This window comes from Thunnus albacares, chromosome 13 (genome assembly GCF_914725855.1).
Source record: "Thunnus albacares chromosome 13, fThuAlb1.1, whole genome shotgun sequence".
In the NCBI taxonomy this organism is placed as follows: Eukaryota; Metazoa; Chordata; class Actinopteri; order Scombriformes; family Scombridae; genus Thunnus; species Thunnus albacares.
The window spans coordinates 31,595,627-31,615,437 of NC_058118.1; the positions used below are offsets into that span (position 1 = coordinate 31,595,627).

The window sequence follows — 19,811 nt, forward strand, 5'->3', positions numbered from 1 at the left end:
TACATTTACACCAGAAATGTAACGCTGCCGAATCTCGTTTTCTCTCGACATGATGAGAAAATGTTGTTAATTAAACGTATTTAAGTTGCCAAACTGTTGATACTGAACCACATTTAAAAAGCATCAACTTCTCTCTTGAAATACTGAGTCAATCATTGTTTTCAACGAGTCGTTCTGGTCTCAATCTCTACATTCAGCTCCTCTAATAAGTGCGCTGGTGGTCATTTTTGGAAATTATTGCTCCATTAAAAAGATGTAAAGATGCTTTGATGTCTGCCGTGTGGGCGTTGATGGACAGCTGTGATTGGCTCCAATAAGTTCAATATTACTTTATTGCAATACCTGCCATGTTAGTTGGCTAACGTTAGCCCAGGTGTGCAGCGCTCGGTGTTCCCAGTAAGCTAGCGTTAGCTTGAGTCTGAGGTAGCGGGGCGCGTGTAGTGACTTGAAGCTCAACATGTTGGCGCCTAATTCATTGAAAAAACGTTTCCTGTGACCATCATCCAGGCAGAGATTAGGTTTGTCGACACAACGTCGCTGGAAAACAGTTTAGCGTATCTGAAGGTCATTTCTAGGAGTCTAACGTTGTCTGGATGCAGTGAAATCACCTTTTTCTGCTTTCATGAGTAAAGTGGTTTTTCCACCATGTCCAACTGTAAGCAGTGCAAACACTGAGAACTGGTCGTGTAATATTGTCTGTTAATGGATTAATATTTATAAAAAGTTTCCTTTAACCTCCAAATCTGCAGTTTGTTGCTGACAGAAACGTGCTGCCGTCAATAACATTAAAGGCTTTTGATTAAACTGGCAGCTGGACTCGTTGTTTCAGCTGCTCTAACACGACTAGTGACACTGATAAATGTGTCTGCTGGTTTCTGATTTGTCCTTTTCACGCTTCGGGAACTCTCTTGTGAATGAAACTCGTCCACAAACGGAACGCGACAGGTCGCCTAATACGGACATTTTAGGGGTGTCGATGACGTCGATGGTGAAACGTCCTCATGAACAGGTGACGTTCATGAAGCTGAAACCAGAACAGCAGATCAGTGTCATGTTCAACATCTCCCTCAACCTTAAAACACCACCAATTTACCTATTAACCATGCAATTAAGGTATTTAAAGGGAAGATTCATCAATAAATTAATGGACTGAGATTATCTGAGTTTGCAAAGTGAATTAATTTGATGAATTATGATAAATGAACCTTAATTACAGTTTTTTAAGTCTTAAAAACCCTTTAAATCATGGTGTTACTTTTAATAGGATTTGAAGGGGATAACTAATAGATAAATTAATGTAATGTAATATTTTAAGGTAATTTAAATTGGCTTTCTGTACACTTTAAGGGTTTTTTGTGGAGAAAAAAACCCTTAAAAGTTGAAAACAGTCACTTAATATCTAATAAATAATAAAGGTGAAAATTCAGGAGTTCATCTTAACTTTCATAGTGAATTAATGGTTAATTAATAGAATTATAATAAGTGGTTTTTAATGCATTATCTATTGTGAAAACTTTAATTTAAACCTCTAAAAGGCTTTAATTCTTTTTATTAAGTTGTAATTTCAGTTTTATTACGAGCTTGTTGGAACAAACCTGACAGAGAAAAGTCAGAGTTTCAGGAGAAGAAGAAGAAGAAATGTTCTCAACGTTCCCTCAGTTTGCTCTGTTGAACGTGTTCAGGGACTACACTACCCATGAGCCTCTGCTGCTGCTGCTGTGACATCAGCATTCTAGAATATTCTTATTATAACTTTTTTATCTTCAGTCTGCCTTCAGCCGCATAGCAACAGAGACTGAAGCTCTCTGATTGGATGTTTTATCTTACAGATCCCTTCATTTTATACTTATTCTCCAGAAATTCTCTGAGTAATTTTCAGGTATTAATTCTTAGGAGATTTACAGGAAATGTGCTCATTGTAGAGTTTTTCAGAAACAACCTAACATGCTAATATGAGTTTGACACAAAACTTCTCACTGAAAACTGAGTATTTTCTGTCAAAGAGACAGAATATGAACCTCAATATAGCAAATCTGAACCAACCAATTTAACCAATTCAACACTTTTTTTTCTGTTTTTTCTTATAATTCACAAATTGCACCACCCTCTCTGTAAGAATTAGCTGTTAAGTACCTGAAAATTACTCAGAACATTTCCAGGAAACGATGTTTGTAACAATGTTTCTGACAGCAAAGCTTTCTGGGAAATGTAGTTGACTTCTCTCCTAAACTGGAGCTGCTAGACGTTCCCTCGCAGCTCTGTCAGATCAGCTCGAGCTGTTCATCCACTCAAATATGGGCTTATATGATATGATTGGAATACAAACTGGATGTTATTTAGCACTATTTATGATCTAAATGTGGACATTGTTACAATATATTTTCATATAACTAACATACAACTGTTTGTCCATTACTTTTAGCTAATTATCTAAACTTTTCATTTATTTTTTTTAACTATTTCAACAATTATTTCTAGCTGTCACGCGCTCTCAATTGCAACCTGTTAATGTGAAATCACAGTTTCTATATTTTAGTTGGGTTAGTTGAGTTGAGTTAGCTGGTGATTAGCCTCTTTAGGGTTTGTCACACCAGCATTTAAAACATGAAATATTGTGGCTGTAGATCTTTTTCACAGCGGACATTTTGACTTGTCATAGCAGGGGAAGCTCAGGTAACGTTAACGTTGTCCCCATAAACCATGACAGTGTGACAGTGAGCCAGAATGTGCTTTACCAGGACCCTGAAACTTAAACATTTTATTATTCTGTTGTCACGTGTCAACATGTCCTCTGTGAGAAAGTCTAATTCAGATCAGGTAGAAACACGGAACACGTTTGTTTGAGAACTCTGCCGTCATGAAGAAGACGATTGGTTGATGGAGGTCTGAACTGTCTTCTGTTGATAATCAGGATCTGAGTCTGATGTTGGTGTTTTTTTTTTTGCAGCAGGTGTTTATCATCCTGTTTAATGTCGAGTTAACAAGAGAATCCACATTAGCCGTCACCGAGCGACAGCTGTAACCACCAACAGGTGAAACTAACGTCGTGACGACAGGTTCAAACAGGTCAACAGAAAGAGACGCGGCGTCCGTCTCGTCGCTGGTGATGTGAAGGCAGCAGAATCAGCCGGTCGGACCACCAGAGCCACAAACGCAGTTTAGCCCGTGAGACATTCAGGTTCTCCATCGCGGAGGATTGACCAGCATCTGCTGACAGGCGGCTCTGGTGGTCCCGCCCCCGTCATTATGACGTGGCGGCCTGTTTGTTGCGGAAGGTTTCGAAGAAGGCCATCATGCCCTTCCTCACGTTGCCACTGCTGCCGTTGCCCTTGGTGATCCTTGGCATCATGGAGGTGCTTCCGCTGCCATGGAGACGGGATGTGAGGGGAGGAAAGGCGGCGCCGTCCATGGAGTTGGCCCGTTTGACCTTTGATGGGGTCGCGTGCCACGACTTGGTCCTCGGAGGAGGAGTCTGAGCCACTAAACACTTCTGATACTGAACCTGACGACAGAAAGGACGAAAGAGAAGAGACGTTATGAGCAGCAGATCAGTATCAGTACCAGTTATGGACTTATTATTGACTGTAATAAAGGTACCTTAGGGGGTAATTAATCAATTAATTAAGGGATTGGGATTATGTGAACTGTTTAAGGGCTTTTTATGGGATAAAAAAGTTGAAAGAAGTCACTTAATTTACATGTAAAAGGTGAAAATTTGTGTGAACGTTATTTAAACATATCAATATACTGACTCTTTGTCTCATTATCAGTTATTTCATCCATTAATTACCCTCGAATATGAAGTCCTTTATTTGCAACTGTTTTATTTCAGGTCCTTTTAAGGTCCAAATGAAGACGCACCTGTAATGTTCTGAGCTTCTGTGAAAAACTCACCATACATGCAGCCTGAACGGCCTCAGAGAGGATCCCAGCGTCCGGTTCACACCAGAACACGTGACACTCGAAGCGCTGCGTGCCGCCGTCTACGATCACAGCGAAGGTGTGGCTGTCGTGGCCGACGCCCAGAAAAGTGAGGAAACGCACCTGACACTCCCAGAAAGGCTCCTCCCCCTCCTGTCAGGAACAGGTAGAACGGGTGGAATAATATTAACCTTACCTGTCCACAGAGACAGGTAGAACAGGTAGAACAGGTAGAACAGGTAGAACAGGTGGAGCAGGTGGAACAGGTGGAGCAGGTAGAACAGGTAGAACAGGTGGAACAGGTGGAACACATGGAACAGGTGGAACAGGTAGAACAGGTAGAACAGGTGGAGCAGGTGGAACACATGGAACAGGTGGAACAGGTAGAACAGGTAGAACAGGTAGAACAGGTGGAACACATGGAACAGGTAGAACAGGTGGAACAGGTGGAGCAGGTAGAACAGGTAGAACAGGTGGAACAGGTGGAACACATGGAACAGGTGGAACAGGTAGAACAGGTAGAACAGGTAGAACAGGTGGAACACATGGAACAGGTAGAACAGGTGGAACAGGTGGAGCAGGTAGAACAGGTGGAACAGGTGGAACAGGTAGAACAGGTGGAACAGGTAGAACAGGTGGAACAGGTGGAACAGGTGGAGCAGGTGGAACAGGTGGAACAGGTGGAACAGGTGGAGCAGGTAGAACAGGTGGAACAGGTGGAACAGGTAGAACAGGTAGAACAGGTAGAACAGGTAGAACAGGTGGAACAGGTGAAACAGGTGGAACAGGTGGAACAGGTAGAACACATGGAACAGGTAGAACAGGTGGAACAGGTGGAACAGGTGGAGCAGGTAGAACAGGTGGAACAGGTGGAACAGGTGGAACAGGTGGAACAGGTGGAACAGGTGGAACAGGTGGAACAGGTAGAACACATGGAACAGGTGGAACAGGTGGAACAGGTGGAACAGGTAGAACAGGTAGAACAGGTAGAACAGGTGGAACAGGTGAAACAGGTGGAACAGGTGGAACAGGTAGAACACATGGAACAGGTAGAACAGGTGGAACAGGTGGAACAGGTGGAGCAGGTAGAACAGGTGGAACAGGTGGAACAGGTAGAACAGGTGGAACAGGTGGAACAGGTGGAGCAGGTAGAACAGGTGGAACAGGTGGAACAGGTGGAGCAGGTAGAACAGGTGGAACAGGTAGAACAGGTGGAACAGGTAGAACAGGTGGAACAGGTGGAACAGGTGGAGCAGGTAGAACAGGTGGAACAGGTGGAACAGGTGGAGCAGGTAGAACAGGTAGAGCAGGTGGAACAGGTGGAACAGGTGGAACAGGTGGAACAGGTAGAACAGGTGGAGCAGGTAGAACAGGTGGAACAGGTGGAACAGGTGGAACAGGTGGAACAGGTGGAGCAGGTGGAACAGGTGGAACAGGTGGAACAGGTAGAATAACAGTAATCGTACCTGTCCCTTCCACAGAGACAGGATGTTATCAGTCACGTGGATGACGATTGGCTCCCAGTCGTCTCTGTCTGTAGAGTTCATGATGCTTTCGATCGCTCTGTTCAACACCTCCATACCTGCACACACACACACACAAAGACACCTTGGTTTCTATGGCAACCCTTGTCCCAATTAACAGTGAAAGTTATTTTCCCAGAATGCTTGCGGACGTGTTCACGTCTTGTTTTGTCCGACCAACGGTTCAAAAACCAAAACATTTAGTTTACAATGATGTAATAATAATAATATCTTTATTTATGTCACTTATCAAAACAAAGAATTAACACAGAGAGAGAAAATAGTCCAGCAGCGTAAATAGAGATGAGCGTCGTGATTTCTGTTGTCAGTGTAGCAGCTGCAGTAGATTATAACTGACGTGCTCTGCTGCAGCAGACGTGTTCGGTGTCTTTCAGTCGTGAGACTCAAACTGAAACTTTTTAAAGAATCAACTGGTCAGCACCCTCTGGTGGACAAACTATGTAACTGCAATACAGTTTCTAATTGACCTCAAACCTACTTTGATGTCTCTGAACCTGACGGTTCTTGTGAGATATCGGCCCACATATACACAAATACCAATATATCTGCTGTCAGCTGATATTGGCTGATGTATCGGCCTGATACATATCAGAGAAAAACATCAAATCCTCACATTAGAGAAGTTTCCTGAAAGAACTTGTTACTAATCATTGAATAATAAATGATAATAATATTTATAATTATAGATAAAATAAATTAATTTCTCCATTTAAACTCAGGTACTGTAAATATTAATTTATTGTTAATTTATTATTGGAAATGTTACTGCTCATATATGTTAAATCGTATTGAACTGTTAGCCTGTAGATATGATCAGCTGACAACAATCAGCTGTTATTGATTCATTGGAAATGTATCAGTTGAACAGTTTATTTCCAGGAAATGTTGGAAACTGTCAATACTTTGGTTGTTAAGTTGGAAACTTAATTTGAGATCAGTTTGTTCACAGGACCAAACACAGCTGTAGTGGGTGTAGCAGGTGTAACGGGTGTAGCGGGTGTAACAGGTGTAACAGGTGTAACGGGTGTAGCGGGTGTAACAGGTGTAACAGGTGTAACAGGTGTAGCGGGTGTAGCGGGTGTAACGGGTGTAACGGGTGAAGCAGGTGTAACAGGTGTAACAGGTGAAGCAGGTGTAACAGGTGTAGCGGGTGTAACAGGTGTAGCAGGTGTAACAGGTGTAACAGGTGTAACAGGTGTAACAGGTGTAACAGGTGAAGCAGGTGTAACAGGTGTAGCAGGTGTAGCAGGTGTAGCGGGTGTAACAGGTGTAGCGGGTGTAACAGGTGTAGCGGGTGTAGCAGGTGTAGCGGGTGTAACAGGTGTAGCGGGTGTAGCAGGTGTAGCAGGTGTAGCAGGTGTAACGGGTGTAACAGGTGTAACAGGTGTAGCGGGTGTAACAGGTGTAACGGGTGTAGCAGGTGTAACGGGTGTAGCAGGTGTAACAGGTGTAACGGGTGTAGCGGGTGTAGCGGGTGTAACAGGTGTAACAAGTGTAGCGGGTGTAGCAGGTGTAACGGGTGTAACGGGTGTAACGGGTGTAGCGGGTGTAACGGGTGAAGCAGGTGTAGCGGGTGTAACAGGTGTAACGGGTGTAACGGGTGTAACGGGTGTAACGGGTGTAGCAGGTGTAGCAGGTGTAACGGGTGTAGCGGGTGTAACAGGTGTAACAGGTGTAACGGGTGTCTGTCCTACCCATGGCTCGGGACACCGGCAGGTTACCGATGTACTCGACCTCGAACTTCTGGACCTGCTGCCGCACCGCCTCTAGAAACTCCACTGAAACACAAATACAACAACAACAATAACAACAACAACAACAACAACAACAACAACAACGAGGGATCAGCAGAGAACCAATCAGAGAGCAGAGCAGGTGAGTCACCTTGTCTGGGCAGGTCCTCAGGTGAGATGCTCTCCATCGTCAGAGAGCGAGACGGCCTCATCAGCGCCTTCTCTGACATCATCTACACACACACACAAAGATTCAAATGCATCCATGTTTCTACACATCTGTTCAGTTTTTCTCTCATTTTATTCTCGTCATTAGTCCGTCTCTCAATACTGTCCCCTTCCAGCTCATTGGTTCCTACTGGAGACACGTCATAAATAAACACTTTTCTTTGTAAACTAGACTTGTAAGCAGGTATATCAGGATCCAATCAGAAACAAGCTAGACGGAAATCTTTAAAAACACCTCACAAGTACTTAACTATACAGGTTATTATATATATGTACATTAATATGTACTTTAAAAGGTTTTGTAATTTCCTAAATCAGCTGCCCACTGTAGTTTTAGTTAACACAGGACTTCCTGACTGTTAGAAAATATGAAGAAGATGTAAATCTTTAAAATCCCTCCACAAACATAGTTTTCATTTTCAACTTGTAAACAGACTCAACACAGGCCTGATGCAGTAAAGCTGTAAATGACCTGGTTTTTAACTAAGACAATTTCAGTCACAATAGACGTATTAAATGTGCAGACTATATTTGGCTGGACGTGAACAATTAAATCCTGAGAAAATAGTAAAAAAAAAAACCTGTCACAGCGCCACCTGCTGGTGGATGAGCTGGTGGATAATATTTGAACAAAGTGTTGGACCAGCTGAGCAGAGGAGTCCGTCTGTTCTGATGATGTAATATTAAACATTCATAATTAAACACTAAGTAATAAGAGGTTATAAAGGTTTGTTCCTGTCGCTTTATTATAAACAGTCAAAATGTGAAGCGTTTAAAGGAGATCTCTAAAAATAATGTCCATATCAAATAATTACACTCCATTAACTAATTTTGGGGTTTTTTTGGAATAAAATAATAAATAATAATAAAACAGAGGTGACTCTCACCTTGGAGCACATCTCGTGCAGCGCTGTGGCGATGGCCTTCGCCGGAGCGTCACAACGAAACACGTGACACTTCAACACACAGCTGTCCTTATCTCCAGCTACGAAGGCAAAGTCCCTGAACGCACCACACACACACACAAACACACACACACACACACACACACACACACACAGTGGTCAGGATGGACAGGTGATCATGTGATCAGCAGGTGAGGCGTACATGCAGGAGGAGGTTGTGTCGGTGTAGCTGTGGGTGTGAGGAGGTAAAGGTAGAGGTTTACCTGTCCCTGCGCAGGTGAGTGAGGAGCGATTTAAAGAAGCAGAGAGAGTGACAGTGTTAGTGCAAACTGACACATGAACAAACCCAAAGGTGAGTTTGATTTGAACAGAAACATCAAACTGTGAATGATGTCAGCAGCGGAAAGTAACTAAGTACAAGTACCTCATGTACTGTAGTACAGTTTAGAGGTACTTGTACTTTACTTGAGTATTTCCATGTGATGCTACTTTCTACATGTCAGAGGGAAATATTGTACTTTCTACTCCACTACATTTATTTGACAGCTTTAGTTACTTTTCAGATGAAGATTTGACACAATGGATAATATAACAAGCTTTTAAAATACAACACATTGTTAAAGATGAAACCAGTGGTTTCCAACCTTTTTGTCTTTTGACGTCTTACAAAAAGCAGTGTGTAGTCGGGGTCACATTTCACATGTCTATGAGTTGTTAACAGCTCCACCAAATAGTGATTTTTCCCTCTAAACTTCTCACATGCTTTCATTTCAATAAATGTTCAAATGATCCAATATTTCAGCAAAAATCAAAGATTAGAGAAAAAGTCCAAAAACTGAAAACAGATTTGTGTATCAGAACTTTGTTTTTTCTTCTTTCCTCTCCCATTAATCATCTCACCACCCCTCAGATTTATCTGCTGACCCTTTGGAGGGGCCCGACCCCTAGGTTGGGAACCACTGGACTAAACTAGCTAACTGTATATAAAGTAGTGTAAACTAGCTCCACCTCCAGCAGCTACAACAGTAACATGCTGCTCTAACACTGATGCTTCACTATTAATAATCTAATGATGTCATATATAATAATATATCAGTCAGAGGGACCAAACCACTACTTTTACTGCAATACTTTAACTACATCAAGCTCATAATACTTATGTACTTTTACTGCAATACTTTAACTACATCAAGCTCATAATACTTATGTACTTTTACTGCAATACTTTAACTACATCAAGCTCATGATACTTATGTACTTTTACTGCAGTAAACGTCTCATCTCTCTCTGTTTACTCTGTGTAGATCATGTGAGTTAGCCTAGCTTAGCATAAAGACTGGAAGCAGGGGGAAACTGTTAGCGTAGCTCCATCAGAAGAAAAAAAATCTAAATTCAAACAGCTGCAGATGTGTCTGATTGACATGTTGTATGTTGTTACTGAACAGGTGAAGGAACAGATGCACCAGATTGAGATTTGAATAATCATATTAGAGGATCCGAAAAAATGAGAGAATATAAGTCCTGTGACATCACAGAGTTGCGCAGTGACATCACAGAGTTGCACAGTGACATCACACAGCTAGAACAGAAAAAGCGCAACTAAAATGTGAAACCGACACGTTCCATCATCAGGTGAGATAACGGAGGCAACAGCTGCTTTCTGATTGGCTCACCTGCCGTTGTTGCAGCCCACCCCCCACACACGGATGTTGATGATTGGCTGACAGTGGAGGGGGGTGTGGTCTAAAGGGTCCAACAGGGTCAGAGTGTCTTTCTTCAGAACCAGCATCATCTCCCGACCCTGCAGACAGACAGGTAGACATACTGACACACACACAGACAGGTAGACATACTGACACACAGACAGACAGGTAAACATACTGACACACAGACAGACAGGTAGACATACTGACACACAGACAGACAGGTAAACATACTGACACACAGACAGACAGGTAAACATACTGACACACAGACAGGTAGACATACTGACACACAGACAGGTAAACATACTGACACACAGACAGGTAGACATACTGACACACAGACAGACAGGTAAACATACTGACACACAGACAGGTAAACATACTGACACACAGACAGGTAAACATACTGACACACAGACAGGTAGACATACTGACACACAGACAGGTAGACATACTGACACACAGACAGACAGGTAGACATACTGACACACAGACAGGTAGACATACTGACACACAGACAGGTAGACATACTGACACACAGACAGGTAGACATACTGACACACAGACAGACAGGTAGACATACTGACACACAGACAGACAGGTAGACATACTGACACACAGACAGACAGGTAGACATACTGACACACAGACAGACAGGTAAACATACTGACACACAGACAGACAGGTAAACATACTGACACACAGACAGACAGGTAAACATACTGACACACAGACAGGTAAACATACTGACACACAGACAGGTAAACATACTGACACACAGACAGACAGGTAGACATACTGACACACACACAGACAGGTAGACATACTGACACACACACAGACAGGTAAACATACTGACACACAGACAGACAGGTAGACATACTGACACACAGACAGGTAGACATACTGACACACAGACAGACAGGTAGACATACTGACACACAGACAGACAGGTAGACATACTGACACACAGACAGACAGGTAAACATACTGACACACAGACAGACAGGTAAACATACTGACACACAGACAGACAGGTAAACATACTGACACACAGACAGGTAAACATACTGACACACAGACAGGTAAACATACTGACACACAGACAGGTAAACATACTGACACACAGACAGGTAGACATACTGACACACAGACAGACAGGTAGACATACTGACACACAGACAGACAGGTAAACATACTGACACACAGACAGGTAAACATACTGACACACAGACAGGTAAACATACTGACACACAGACAGGTAAACATACTGACACACAGACAGGTAAACATACTGACACACAGACAGGTAAACATACTGACACACAGACAGGTAAACATACTGACACACAGACAGGTAGACATACTGACACACAGACAGACAGGTAAACATACTGACACACAGACAGACAGGTAGACATACTGACACACAGACAGACAGGTAAACATACTGACACACAGACAGGTAAACATAATGACACACAGACAGACAGGTAGACATACTGACACACAGACAGGTAGACATACTGACACACAGACAGGTAGACATACTGACACACAGACAGGTACAGCAGGTGTCTTACCTCCCCCCAGGCCCCCATCCTGTCTCTCTGCTCGGGACTGTTGCAGTGAGACAGCTGCTGGATGACGTTACTGACGGCGAGACTGCTGCGACCGGGAGACAGGTCCTCCTCCTCCACCTGCAGCCAGCCGAGAGAACGCACTGCAAAGCACTGACAGACAGACAGGTAGAGAGACAGACAGACAGGTGGAGAGACAGACAGGTGGAGAGACAGACAGATGGAGAGACAGACAGACAGGTGGAGAGACAGACAGGTAGAGAGACAGACAGGTGGAGAGGGAGACAGGTGGAGAGGGAGACAGGTGGAGAGACAGGTAGAGAGACAGACAGTTAGAGAGGGAGACAGGTGGAGAGACAGACAGAGAGGGAGACAGGTAGAGAGACAGACAGGTAGAGAGAGACAGGTGGAGAGACAGACAGGTGGAGAGACAGACAAGTGGAGAGGGAGACAGGTGGAGAGACAGACAGGTGGAGAGGGAGACAGGTAGAGAGAGACAGGTGGCGAGACAGACAGGTGGAGAGGGAGACAGGTAGAGAGAGACAGGTGGAGAGACAGACAGGTGGAGAGGGAGACAGGTAGAGAGAGACAGGTGGAGAGACAGACAGGTGGAGAGGGAGACAGGTAGAGAGACAGGTAGAGAGACAGACAGTTAGAGAGGGAGACAGGTAGAGAGAGACAGGTGGCGAGACAGACAGGTGGAGAGGGAGACAGGTAGAGAGAGACAGGTGGAGAGACAGACAGGTGGAGAGGGAGACAGGTAGAGAGACAGGTAGAGAGACAGACAGTTAGAGAGGGAGACAGGTAGAGAGAGACAGGTGGAGAGGAAGACAGGTAGAGAGACAGGTAGAGAGACAGACAGTTAGAGAGGGAGACAGGTAGAGAGAGACAGGTGGCGAGACAGACAGGTGGAGAGGGAGACAGGTAGAGAGAGACAGGTGGAGAGACAGACAGGTGGAGAGGGAGACAGGTAGAGAGACAGGTAGAGAGACAGACAGTTAGAGAGGGAGACAGGTAGAGACAGACAGGTGGAGAGAGACAGACAGGTAGAGAGACAGACAGGTAGAGAGACAGACAGGTGGAGAGAGACAGGTGGAGAGGGAGACAGGTGGAGAGGAAGACAGGTGGAGAGAGACAGATAGGTAGAGAGACAGACAGGTGGAGAGACAGACAGGTGGAGAGACAGACAGGTAGATGAGCAGATTAAGCAGTCAGTGAGTCGTTGGGTGACAAACAGAGAAACCAGGACACAGAGAGTCAGATTAAAGCAGATTAGATCAGATTAGATCAGATTAGATCAGATTAAAGTGCAGCAGATGAGCAGAAAGCAGCTCAGAACCTGTTTTACTGTATTTAACACTTTCTGTTGAACTGTGACATCACAGCTGATGGACGCTGCTTCTTTAACAGGCTGGATGTGTTTTATTAGTGTGAACGACTAAAACTGAACCTGAAATGACAGAAAATTAATTAATATTGTTGCTGCAGGTGTTCAGTTTTATCTAGAGGATGGTTAGTAAGCAGCTTTTATATATTATTTACTGTATTTTAGATATTTAATATTTGATATAAACTGTTTTTGAGCTCATATTGTGTCACATGTTCAAACATGTCACCAGTGGCGCCACCATGTGGCCATTTGTAAAACACAATAACTCACGAACCATTTTTTACAAAACATAAACTGCCAAAACTCTTGATGCAACATCCGATAGAAATGTTGTTTGACATGTTCACATATGAATCGTCCAATCAGCAGCGACCACGTCTTCAATCTGAAGCACCTTAAAGTGCCGCCGCCGGCCATCAGCTGATCCAACTGACTCGTTCAAAAAGCCTCAAATACTGTCTGCAACACTGAGTCAGTCATTGTTTCTGGTCTCTGGATTCAGTTTATCTCCTAATATTCACACCAAGAGGCAACCTCCGTGGTTGAAAAATGAGGCCAATGCGGAAGTACCAAAAGTCTGCATTCTGTCTAACGGCCAGCAGGGGGCAACTCCACTGGCTGCAAAAGAAGTTCAATTGTATGAAAGTCTATGAGAAAATAACTCTACTTCTCTCTTGATTTATTACCTCAGTAAACTGTCTCCTAATGAGTTTATGGTCTCAATTGCTAGTTTCAAGTCTTCTTCAATACAGCATGATGTTCATTTTGTAAAATTATGGTTCCATTTCATTTAAATTTGACAATAGAGCAGTGCATGCTTTAGGGCGTGGCTACGTTGTGATTGACAAGTCACTACCACAGCGACAACGTTGCTTACGTAACGTAACCATTGTGTATGGGCGTAGCTGCTGCTACTTCACAGTGTGTTTTCAGTTCACTAAAGTTAATTGTAACATTGTGTTCACCTAAAAACAGTCTCGTTCAATGTTTGGTTGTAATAAAAGATCCATCAATGAGTCGGATGATGAGTTTTTCCGGTGAGTACATTTTGTTTTAACAGTTTTAGGCCTGTTTTTCGCTAGCGACAATTAGCATTAGCATTAGCATGATCACTGTTAACCATAGACTGTAAATGCACCGTGCTAACCAAGCTAGCAGCTAGCGCTATGGTCAGCTCCACCCTCTCGTCCAAATATGGTCACTTCTGGCTCCAAAAATCAAACATGGCGACGGCCAAATCCAAGATGGCGACGGTCAAATCGCTACACTCAAGGCTTCAAAACAGCACTTCTCAAACCAGTAGGTGACGTCACGGTGACTACGTCCATATTTATTACAGTCTATGATTCACACACAGGAGTGGAAGGGAACAAAAACATTAACTGCATTTTACATCCAACATATTAATAATAAAAACAGGTTGGAACCTTTACTAGTAACTAGAGCATCATTATTGATTATCCCGCCAGTTATTTTCATGTCTAATCACAGTCTGATGTAACGTCCTCACACGTCCTACAATAAAAATGTAACTTCAAATGACCAATTACTTCAGTTCATTGCACCCATTTACTCAAATGTTGGATAATTCATCCATAATTCATACTATAATATTCTTAAACATAAAAATTATATCAGCTTTCAGCATCAGATTTTACAAGGTGAGCAATATGTAAAGTTAGCGTTTAACTACGCTGGGTTCACATTTCAAGGGTTCTACTTTTAAAGGACAAGTTGGCAAATTTTTAAGTGTGTTGTAAACAACAGTCAGTCTTCAAATGAACATTAAAGCTGTTTTTCTTGCTGTAATCATTCCTCCTGTTCATACTGACCATTAGAAGATCCCTTCATAATGACCTTACAATGGAAGTGATGGAGGACAAAATCCACAGTCCTCCTTCTGTGTAAAAATGTATTTAAAAGTTTATCTGAAGCTAATATCAAGCCTCAGCTTCAGCTCAAATGAGTCAAATCAAGTAGATATCTTTCAACGTTACAGTCTTTTTAGTGCCAAAGTTCCTCTTTTTGTTACTATACTTCCACCTGCAGCTCAACAGGGAAACACTGTCCGAGGAAACACAAAGAGGGAATTTGATGCTAAAAAGACTGTAAATGTGTCAGATATCCACTTGATATGACTAACTCAGACTGATGAAGCTGAATAGAAGCTTCACACAGACTTTTAAATGACTGTGTGGACACACTGTGGATTTTATCCTCCATCACTTCCATTGAAAGCACATTTGAAGGATCTTTTAATATCCAGTATGAACAGGAGGAATGATTACAGAGAGGAAAACCTCTTTCACTGTTACTATGGACACCTGACTGCTGGTTATAGACACAGTTGAAGAATAGTGAACTTGTCCTTTAAGACCTTGTGATGATTTAGTTGTGAACATGTAATATGATTAAACTTTTCTCTGCTTATGTTCAGTAGTTTTATTAATCACACACTCGTTATCTTACCTTGGAGTCGGGATCGTGGTTGGTGAGATAATCTTCATGCCAGGAAGACCTGAGAGAGAAACTAAACTCATATACCTGTACAGATATGTGTGAGTGTGTGTGTGTGTGTGTGTGCTTGTATTCCTCATGTTGTGGGGACATGAATCTGTTTACAGTCACGTGGGGACAAAAATCAAGTTCCCGTAATATCAATCATTCATTTTAGAGTGAAAACTTGGTTTAAGGTTGATTCTCCAGGACATGAATGTAAGTCATGACTGTGTGTTTGTTACCTGTCCTCAGGTGGTTCAACCGTCTGTCTGCTGGTGGGCTGCGATCCAGCCTCCTCCTGCTGAAACAAAACACCACAGAAGAAGAAACAAACTCCAGAGATCTGCTGGTGTGTCAGACAAACCTCAGCTGACCTGAGTTACCTGGACTCACTGTTCTATCAGTTCTACCTGTTCTATCAGTTCCACCTGTTCTAACCTGTTCTACCTGTTCTACCTGTTCTGTTAGTTCTACCTGTTCTAACCTGTTCTAACCTGTTCTGTCAGTTCTACCTGTTGTATTTGTTCTACCTGTTCTATCAGTTCTACCTGTTCTATCAGTTCCACCTGTTCTATCAGTTCCACCTGTTCTAACCTGTTCTATCAGTTCTACCTGTTCTACCTGTTCTATCAGTTCTACCTGTTCTACCTATTCTGTTAGTTCTAACCTGTTCTAACCTGTTCTAACCTGTTCTGTCAGTTCTACCTGTTGTATTTGTTCTACCTGTTGTATTTGTTCTACCTGTTCTGTCAGTTCTACCTGTTGTATTTGTTCTAACCGGTTCTGTCAGTTCTACCTGTTGTATTTGTTCTACCTGTTCTGTCAGTTCTACCTGTTGTATTTGTTCTAACCGGTTCTGTCAGTTCTACCTGTTGTATTTGTTCTACCTGTTCTGTCAGTTCTACCTGTTGTATTTGTTCTACCTGTTCTGTCAGTTCTACCTGTTGTATTTGTTCTACCTGTTCTGTCAGTTCTACCTGTTGTATTTGTTCTAACCGGTTCTGTCAGTTCTACCTGTTGTATTTGTTCTAACCGGTTCTGTCAGTTCTACCTGTTGTATTTGTTCTACCTGTTCTGTCAGTTCTACCTGTTGTATTTGTTCTACCTGTTCTGTCAGTTCTACCTGTTGTATTTGTTCTAACCGGTTCTGTCAGTTCTACCTGTGTGTCGAGTGCTTGTGGCGTCCTGCTTAGTGCTGGGTGCTGCCACTGGGTGGCACCGGTGGGAACATGCCAGTAGTAGGTTCCTGTGGAGTCCTTGATGGTTCTCCAGCCAGAGGGAAGGTCTGGGTCCAACAGCAGGTTCTGGTCTGTCCAGATGTTGTCTGCAGAGACACAAGAACTGTCACCAGCTGTCCTCTGAAAAATGAAGCCAACATGGAAGTGCCAAAAACTGCAGTTCCTCAAATGAGGAGAAAGCAGCAGAAATAAACAGCCTGGTACAAAAAACGCTTCTGGTCTCTAAAGCTAATTTCCTCATTCATGACAACTGTACAGAGGGGTGTATTTCCATATAACTCACTTGTTTACATTTTATTAAGGCTTAAAGTTATGTATTATTAAGGGCTGCTTTGAGTGATGGGCGGGTGCCATCACAGTCAAATCGCTACCACAGCAAGAACGTTGGCTAAGTAACTGTGGCGTAACCCCAGATTCACAGAGTATAGGCGTAGCCATCACTATTTCATTTGGGATAATATAAGTACACAACTCAACAACATATATAACATAGGTCTGGTTGTTTTTAGACATTTTAATGTGGAATAATTAGAGATTATAGCTTTAAGAGCAACACTGTTTAGTAAAATGTCAAGTAAAACTAACTAAACTGATCATTTAAGTGCTTTTATCTCTTTCAACAGAGTAACTGCTTTCAGTTCTTACGTACAGTAATAACTTCAACTTGTTTACAGCTCAACTGACATTTCAACTGCTTTCAGTTTCCTGTTTGTTTTCTCTGCTTACATACAAACTGATACGTGAGCTGCCTGCAGGCTTTAAAATGCTTCAACTTAAACTGCATTCATCCTCTCACATTGTTGTGATCTTCAGTGTGAGCGAGTACACCTCAGTTATCTACAGAAATAAATCTGCTGCGTGTATAATCAGGAAACTCAGACACTTTATAACTGATTCAGTCTTAAACATCATTTCATTTACCTAAATGTAGCAAACTCAGACTTGTGCTAATAATAACATGAACTATTGATCCATAAAAAAACATGTCAGCAGTAATTCAGTGTAATAAAATGAAAGCTCCTCCTCTTCTGTCGCTCTGCAGTTTTATTTCAGTACAAGGTGACTTTAACCTTCGGCGGGTCAGTGCTGACACACTCTGCTGGCACATGACGCCACATTCATCATACATCAGTAAAAGAGACACTAAAGACACTTTTCCCTCCTCCAGTCTTCACCTGATCTGTGGACAGGTTCAGAAGACGTTCAGGATACGTTGTTGATGTTAAACATCATGTTCTGAACGAGTAATCAGAGGTCAAACTGCAGCAACAGGAAGAGACGAAAGAGGAGAAGAAACCAAAGAGGATTTGAATAATTAATGAACCTTTAGAGACACAAAATGCTGAATCAGCTGATTGAGAGACCATGATATGACCGGAAGGAGGGACGGTCAGTTCAATAAACTACAGTCAGCAACAAAACCTCCACTGGACAGTTTTTATAACCACAGCAGCTTGTTGAAGCTCTGTGGGTTAGTTTAGCTGTTACAAACACTTCTTTATGTATTTTTTAGTATTTTTTTCATTTGCACAAAGGTTACAATAAAAATATTTCACAGTAAAAATTATATTAAATTGTGCAGGAGAAGTCAAATCATAAAAACATACAGTCATAAAACAATATGACATCAAATAGACAAAGAAACGTGTGAAGCAAAAAACAAGAGAAAAAGAAAGAAAAGAAAAAACAAGTAAAACGGAAATTTGAACACTTTAAAGCTATAATCTCTAATTATTCCACATTAAAATGTCTAAAAACAACTAGACCTATGTTATATATGTTGTTGAGTTGTGTACTTACATTATCCCAAATGTTTCCAACAATGTTCAAACTCAGAGAAATCTGTAATTTAATCAAAGTAACGGACCGTTTCAGTCTAATCGATCCATATATCAGTTATTGTAATATTGTTTGGGCTGCTACATGTTCTTCACACCTCAATCAGTTATTTTTAACCCAAAAAAGGTTTTTAAGAATGATTTTAAACTCTATAGGCCAAGAGCCATCTGCACCTTTGTTTAGGAAATTTAAAATGTTGTCAATTTATTCTGTAAATATTCTTCTAACATGTGTGTTAGGTTCAAATTCAATTATCACAGACAAAAACCTTCCAGATACATTTCATCATTTTTTCATTTTGTCATCAGACATTCACTCTTATTCAATGAGACGATCAAAGGACTTTCAGTTACCTGATTGTCACCCTTCCAATCATCAATTTTATATCAGATTTAGAGGAATTCACTGAATACAACTTTGAAGTCGTCGTCTCCTTGAATAACATTTAAAACACATTTTAAAAAATATATTTTATTTAAAAAGAATTTTATGCGACTGGTTTATATTATTATATTACACCTCGTGCACATTTAAACGCACAACATGTAATTTCAGCCGCTAGGCGTCTCAATCAAAACAATAACAACAGACAGAGTGTGATGACAGTGTGAAGTAGCAAGGGATCATGGGAGTTGTTGTCTTCGTTGTTAAATAACCAGCTTCACCAGGATAGGATTACTCCAGTGTTCATCATTCAGGATGTTTTTACCCGCAGAGGTCTCCTCCTCTCCAGAACAAACCGACCCGGAGATTACAGGTAAAAACACTGAATAAAACTGTTTCACCTAAAAAATCAGTGTTTCTCTGATGATGTTCGGCGACCACCGGACTTCCTGGAGGGGCTGTTAGCCGAGCTGCTGCTAACGTTTGTCCAGTTTATTTCTCTGATAACTTAAGATCCAGACGTCCAATGACTAAAATCCTTCTTCCGGCTAAAAGATATAGTTAAAAACCACCTAAATTTATCATGAAAATGTGGCTTAAAACTGAATAAAAGTCCATTTATAACAGTTTGTGAGGAACAACCACAACGCCGATGTATTATCTTGTATGTGTGTAAGTTACTCTTTGGTAGACGCCATTGTAGCGGACAAACACAGCGCCGCCGTATGCATCTGGTGTGTGTTTACTCTTTGGTAGAGGAGGTATGACGCCATCGACAGGCGACCAAATGAAACGGTCCGTTACTTTGATTAAATTACAGATTTCTCTGAGTTTGAACATTGTT

General features: G+C 42.0%; 1 protein-coding gene across 1 annotated transcript; it reads right to left on the minus strand.

Annotated features, from left to right (window-relative positions):
* Positions 1-270: 270 nt before the first annotated feature.
* Positions 271-17,852, minus strand: apbb3 (amyloid beta (A4) precursor protein-binding, family B, member 3). Its single transcript, XM_044371263.1, has 12 exons — positions 17,815-17,852; positions 16,667-16,928; positions 15,749-15,807; positions 15,477-15,525; positions 11,621-11,770; positions 10,005-10,132; positions 8,314-8,428; positions 7,350-7,431; positions 7,160-7,243; positions 5,388-5,503; positions 3,895-4,074; positions 271-3,502 (listed from the first exon to the last, which is right to left on the minus strand). Exons 1-12 carry the CDS (start codon positions 17,850-17,852, stop codon positions 3,245-3,247), a joined length of 1,521 nt encoding a protein of 506 aa, XP_044227198.1. The 3' UTR covers positions 271-3,244.
* Between the last annotated feature and the right edge of the window lie 1,959 nt (positions 17,853-19,811).

Coding starts and splice junctions, on each gene's coding strand:
- apbb3 (XM_044371263.1), bottom strand. CDS start 17,852: ATGTGCCAGCAGAGTGTGTCAGCACTGACCCGCCGAAG. Junction 8,429..10,004: donor GTGGGCTGCAACAACGGCAG/GTGAGCCAATCA, acceptor TGGTGCGTTCAG/GGACTTTGCCTTCGTAGCTG. Junction 7,244..7,349: donor TGAGGACCTGCCCAGACAAG/GTGACTCACCTG, acceptor TTTGTGTTTCAG/TGGAGTTTCTAGAGGCGGTG.